The 6970-nt window shown below is 42.1% G+C and overlaps 1 protein-coding gene across 2 annotated transcripts; it reads left to right on the forward strand.

Moving 5' to 3' along the window:
• Positions 1-836: 836 nt before the first annotated feature.
• On the forward strand, positions 837-6399 carry LOC143818060 (uncharacterized). Of its 2 annotated transcripts, XM_077299490.1 has the most exons (3): positions 837-1906; positions 1987-3590; positions 5909-6399. In XM_077299490.1, exons 2-3 carry the CDS (start codon positions 2841-2843, stop codon positions 5915-5917), a joined length of 759 nt encoding a protein of 252 aa, XP_077155605.1. In that variant the 5' UTR covers positions 837-1906; positions 1987-2840; the 3' UTR covers positions 5918-6399. The 2 variants fall into 2 exon arrangements, with proteins under 2 accessions (XP_077155605.1, XP_077155604.1); XM_077299489.1 differs by having other exon boundaries at positions 837-3590.
• Positions 6400-6970: the final 571 nt, after the last annotated feature.

Below are 6970 nucleotides of genomic sequence, written 5' to 3' on the forward strand. Positions count from 1 at the left end.
ATGTAGGTGAAACGACCCAGGCCATCAGGGACCGAATCTCTGCTCATAAATCCACCATCAGGTGTGAAAAAACGTGGTTGCCCTTACCAGCACACTTCAAAGAGGCCAAGCACAATGTAGCCCAACTTAGATTTCAAGTTATTGAAAGAGTCACCAGACCAAGGAGGGGTGGTAACCACATCCAAATGTTGAAGCAGCGAGAAACATATTGGATCTACACTCTTGACACACTCCACCCTAAAGGCCTTAACCGCGATATAGATTGGCTAGTCTAATACCTTGTCTTCTCTCCATAGATGAACTAATTCTCCCTAACCTACGTACTCTTGCAAATAACTCTGACTGGGTAAGACTGAACTTCAGATTTTTCTTTTCTTTTCGCTTTTTTTCTTTTTTCTTTGTTCTCTTTTCCTTTCTTCCGTCATTTGTCTCTCAATTTTTATGGTTTGGACTCCTACAGATATCACATTACGTGTATGATTCATTACATTTATCCTATACATTTTATGTTCCAGATCCGTCTGTATTAATTTCATACTTTACTTTTTTATGGTTTGGACTCCTACAACATTATATTACGTTTATGATTTATTATATTTATCCTATATTTTGCGTTCTAGCTCCATTTATATTAATTTCTATGTTTATTATTTTTATGGTTTGGACTCCTATAATATTTTAATACGTTTATGATTTATTGTATTCACCTTATATTTTACGTTCTGTTTGTGTTACTTTCATGGTTTATTATTCTCTACTGACTCCCATAACGTCATACTGTATTTATGATCTACTCTGTATTTACCATCCCTTAGCTCTGTTATGGTGTATTATTCTCCACTGACTCCCATAACGTCACACTATATGTATGACTTATATATACCATCTTCATAATTACCTCATATTACATATATGTTTACCATCGCAATTGCCTTTAACACTGCCGTATTCTGGACTGCTTTTTCACTCATATGACAACAGCCACCACCTGGATGATTATGATTGTATTCATCACTTCTTCCTCCCATATATATCCAGCAATAGACGATCTAGTTCAGGTCCCATGCATATGAATTTACTTCTCTGTTCAATTACAGCTCTACTACACACTTTACTCATTCCATTCCCTTCTCTTTGACATTACCGTAGTTTACATCATCTATACAGCAGGTACGCCCACCGCAAATTGCGCAAGCGCCGACGTTCCTCACTAGGTTTGCCCTCAGAGACAATGCGCCTATGCCGACGTTGCCAGGCAACCCCCAAACAAGCTTGGATTACCGCACAGCGCATGCGTCTGCGGTCCTCCCCACTTCCGGTCACCTGACCTATGAGCGCTATTTATGAGCGCTCAGCCCGCTCTCTTCCAGGCGTCCCATTGCTAAGGCACGGATGTGCCAGCACCTCTTCAAACCTGTTCACATGTAAGTACACACCTGGGCTACAAACACTATTTGCCTATTACATTTTAGCTCTCACGGTAAACTCTCTTTTCAGTGGCGTCTGCATAACCCGGAATCTGGGCTCACACAGCTCCAGTGTTGCGCTACAACCAAGAAGGCGCACCTACTATTTTTACCGGTGTAAGTACACCTTGATGCCACAGTTGTATATTACCCATCATGTCAGGTCACTTACCTTTATGTATTCGATTTCCCCCTATTTAGTGGCATCCACATTATCTGGGCTCATATAGCTCTAGGATTACGCCTCACCAAAGAGAGCACACTCACCATAATTGCTGGTGTAAGTACACACCTCTACCCCTCTTATACTTTTTCCATTTTTGTCACATTATTTACTTCCATATATCTAATCCCATTTTAGTGGCATCTACACAACCTGGGCTCATACAGCTCTACTAGTGCATTTAACCAAGGAAAGCGCATCCACCACATTGCCTGGTGTAAGTACACACCTCTGTCCCCGTCATATGTTGCCCATTGCGTTAGATTAATTATTTCCGTATATTGAATCCTATTACAGCGGCTTCTATATCATTTTGGGCTCATACAGCTCGAGCAGCTGCTCAAAGGAGGACACACTTACTACTTGGACTGGTACAGTTTATTACCAGGGGTAATTATGCCTTTTTTCCATATCACGCGCCACCAATGATATACAGTCACACGCTCCTCTGGCCATATTACACCTGTATCCTAGTACCCTTTATACATGGTCCCAATAATATTACGGGGTAGCTCCTTTAAAACCACTATATGACATAGGACTCACTATGACTAACTCTCACCAGGTTATCCAGACTTTGACCCAGACTAATCCAGGACGTTCGAGCATTACTCAGCGACACATCACTACGGTATGTCTCTTTTCTTTTCTAGAATCTGTAGCTCTTGTCTCCCTACCCATAGCTTATTAGACCTCTAATATATCTAGGAGGTCTTTTCGCTGGTACATCTATCTCTCTCTTATGTCTCTTAAGTATGTTCCAATCTTATTCTAGGACCCTGTCAGAGGCCACTCTGACATGACCTCTACTCCCCACGATACTTGATATATTGTATATCTTTTGTAAATATTGTAAATACTGTATGTATGTTATATGCCTTATGTATATTTGTTTTCTATCTTTTCCAGCGACACAGTGATCAAGGCCACAGAGTGGCCGAAACGTCTATACTTGTCGCCTCTTCATTCATAATAAAATACACATGATTTTGAAGCATAAATCTTGTTGTAAAGTGTGCAGTGATTAGAGACTTATATATGTTGTTGGGATCACTTCCCGTTCACTAGCACCTTATTTCCCGTGATCGTGTGCTAGCCATTTCTATACTTGTACATTGAACCAATTTTGGCTTTAAGCACCGATAGAACCGATGTCAGCAGAAACCTACGCCTACGATGACGCCACGGGGTCCACAATTCTATCAAGAATAAGGAAAGGAACCGACTTTCTCCACGTACCCAGTAAGGACATCAAAACAAGGGACTGGGAAAGAGAGAAGAAGAAACTCATCTCCTTTGATTTACACTGTGCCACCCTTGGGGAGTACCATAGACAAGGCAAGATTCCCCGTGGTCTACGTAGCCACCTACGACCTACACTCTTCTCAGAGAATGACCAATACTGCGCCACTTTTCAAAAGATTTTGAACAAATGTTCGTTGGACATTATTTTATTAACAATCGAATACCTACAAGAAGCAATTAAAGAGACGGAGGTGAAGATTACCAACATTGAAACCCAACTCACCACAACTTTGAATGATACTGAATTTACTACACTCAAAAATAAGGTTGACTCTATACTATCCACACACCAAAAAAATCTGGAAGAGAGGAAACGTGCGAAATTTCAAAGAGATACAGAGGACTATCTAAATAATCGTGTGTACAAATGGGAGGACCCGATCCCCAGACGACAACGGTCAAGATTCCGCCGACCAGCAGGAAGCAACCATCCCTCAGGGGGCTCCTCGGCTGCAGGGGACTCGTCACCAGGCTCAGGCAGCGACGCTGGTGGTCCCCACACCACGAGATCCTCGGCTTTTTTAGGAGCAAACGCACGCCAGTACGGAGGGCAAAGAAAAAAGGACGCAGATCATCAGATGACACTCCGGTCCAAGGTAGGAGTCCAAACAATGTAATTAATATCTCTGACTACTCTCTTTCTCCCACTGAACTTAAAGTGCTAAACATGGGCCTGTCCTTTTGCCCCACACCTAGGTGGGATTCTTTCCAACTTGAGAAAGATCTCCATCGCTTCTATAGAAATATCAGACTTAAAGTCCACTTCAATACCACCTCCCAATCCGGCACCAACACATTAGGTACAGTACCTAACCGTGGCGCAGATCCCAAGATCACCATAGGGACCCTGGGACTACGTACCCCGAGTAATTTCATGCCACCTAAAACCAACCATGCGGTTGAGACATTCATCAACCTCCTCGATAGAGACATCAAACAGACCATCCACGACCATCGCCTTGGCTTCCTCCCTGTCCGCCACAATCTTAATTCTACCGAGAAACAAGCCCTAGAATCTCTCAGGGACAACAAAAACATTGTTATAAAACCAGCGGACAAGGGGGGTGCCATTGTGATCATGAACAGGAGTTACTATGTATCAGAAATCAAAAGACAACTGTCTGATACCAACACATATAAGAGGATACAGAATGATCCTACATTCACCATTCGACACAAAATCACGTCAGTCCTAGACAGACACATTGATCTCAAGACCATTGACAACAAAACAAGGACCTATTTAATAAACCACCATCCGGTCACACCTGTGATATACATACTCCCCAAAATACACAAAAACCTTCAAAACCCACCAGGCCGCCCGATTGTTGCTTCTACGGACTCTATCCTCAATCCTCTCTCAATCTTTCTGGAGAAAATTCTTACACCATACACTCGGGACACCAAATCCTTTCTCTTAGACACAGGAGACTTCTTACAGAAACTACATGCTATTAACCAGGTCCCGCCCGACAGCATCCTATGTACCATGGATGTAAATAGTCTGTACACATCGATCACACACGACAAGGGCATTGATGCTGTAAGGCTTACCCTAGAGGAAGCTGAGATTGACAGTGGAACACAACAACTGTGCCTAGAACTCCTGAACCTTGTCCTGAGGGAAAATTATTTCCTTTTTGAGGATGATTTCTATGTACAATGCTGCGGGACCGCCATGGGATCCAACGTAGCTCCAGCGTACGCCAACCTGTACATGGATCGGTTTGAAAGAGATCATATCTATTGTAATACCACCTTTCAGGACCAGGCATTAGCCTGGTACCGTTATATTGATGACATTTTTTGCATTTGGCGAGGGGACCAAAAAAGCCTTCTCGAATTCTACAACCATATGAATTCCATCAGACCTGAATTATCATTCACTATCACCTACCAGACGGATACGGTCGCATTTCTAGACACCAAGGTCATCAAGGACCATATGGGCACTTTAAGCACTGACATCTACATCAAACCCACAGACTGCAACAGCTTACTTCTATACAGCAGTTGTCACCCTAGAGCCACCAAAAACAGCCTCCCTAGGTCCCAATTTAAGAGGGTCTCCAGGATAGTCTCTGACCCTATCACAAGGGAAACGAGACTGAATGAAATGTCGAAAAAATTCAGGGCCCGGGATTATCCAGTACAATTACTGGAAACAGAATACACGAGAACACTTAATGAAAACACAACCAGCCCAACTATGACTAATAAAACTCCTAGGATACCTTTTGTCCACTATCATCATCCCTCCATGCTTAGGGTCCACAACCTAATTCGGAGACACTGGCCCCTTCTACATAGGGCATATCCTAACATCAACATCTTCAGCAATCCTCCATTAATGTGCACAAGACGCCCTAAAAATATTAGGGACAGGGTAGTCCGAGCTGACCTAGGACCAGGAAGGATGTTGGGTACCAGAACCTTGAGTGGTCAGACAAGAACAGGCACATTTCCTTGTCTCAGTTGTATGTGCTGCTCCAACATAATCAAAGGAAATGAAGTGGTTCACCCAAGAACAGGGAAATCATATCCGATTAAGGATTACTACACCTGCGAGTCGAACTTTGTGGTTTACATTGTTAAATGTCCCTGTGGCCTATTATATGTAGGTGAAACGACCCAGGCCATCAGGGACCGAATCTCTGCTCATAAATCCACCATCAGGTGTGAAAAAACGTGGTTGCCCTTACCAGCACACTTCAAAGAGGCCAAGCACAATGTAGCCCAACTTAGATTTCAAGTTATTGAAAGAGTCACCAGACCAAGGAGGGGTGGTAACCACATCCAAATGTTGAAGCAGCGAGAAACATATTGGATCTACACTCTTGACACACTCCACCCTAAAGGCCTTAACCGCGATATAGATTGGCTAGTCTAATACCTTGTCTTCTCTCCATAGATGAACTAATTCTCCCTAACCTACGTACTCTTGCAAATAACTCTGACTGGGTAAGACTGAACTTCAGATTTTTCTTTTCTTTTCGCTTTTTTTCTTTTTTCTTTGTTCTCTTTTCCTTTCTTCCGTCATTTGTCTCTCAATTTTTATGGTTTGGACTCCTACAGATATCACATTACGTGTATGATTCATTACATTTATCCTATACATTTTATGTTCCAGATCCGTCTGTATTAATTTCATACTTTACTTTTTTATGGTTTGGACTCCTACAACATTATATTACGTTTATGATTTATTATATTTATCCTATATTTTGCGTTCTAGCTCCATTTATATTAATTTCTATGTTTATTATTTTTATGGTTTGGACTCCTATAATATTTTAATACGTTTATGATTTATTGTATTCACCTTATATTTTACGTTCTGTTTGTGTTACTTTCATGGTTTATTATTCTCTACTGACTCCCATAACGTCATACTGTATTTATGATCTACTCTGTATTTACCATCCCTTAGCTCTGTTATGGTGTATTATTCTCCACTGACTCCCATAACGTCACACTATATGTATGACTTATATATACCATCTTCATAATTACCTCATATTACATATATGTTTACCATCGCAATTGCCTTTAACACTGCCGTATTCTGGACTGCTTTTTCACTCATATGACAACAGCCACCACCTGGATGATTATGATTGTATTCATCACTTCTTCCTCCCATATATATCCAGCAATAGACGATCTAGTTCAGGTCCCATGCATATGAATTTACTTCTCTGTTCAATTACAGCTCTACTACACACTTTACTCATTCCATTCCCTTCTCTTTGACATTACCGTAGTTTACATCATCTATACAGCAGGTACGCCCACCGCAAATTGCGCAAGCGCCGACGTTCCTCACTAGGTTTGCCCTCAGAGACAATGCGCCTATGCCGACGTTGCCAGGCAACCCCCAAACAAGCTTGGATTACCGCACAGCGCATGCGTCTGCGGTCCTCCCCACTTCCGGTCACCTGACCTATGAGCGCTATTTATGAGCGCTCAGCCC

The sequence above is a fragment of the Ranitomeya variabilis genome, chromosome 3 (assembly GCF_051348905.1).
Source record: "Ranitomeya variabilis isolate aRanVar5 chromosome 3, aRanVar5.hap1, whole genome shotgun sequence".
Classification (NCBI taxonomy): Eukaryota; Metazoa; Chordata; class Amphibia; order Anura; family Dendrobatidae; genus Ranitomeya; species Ranitomeya variabilis.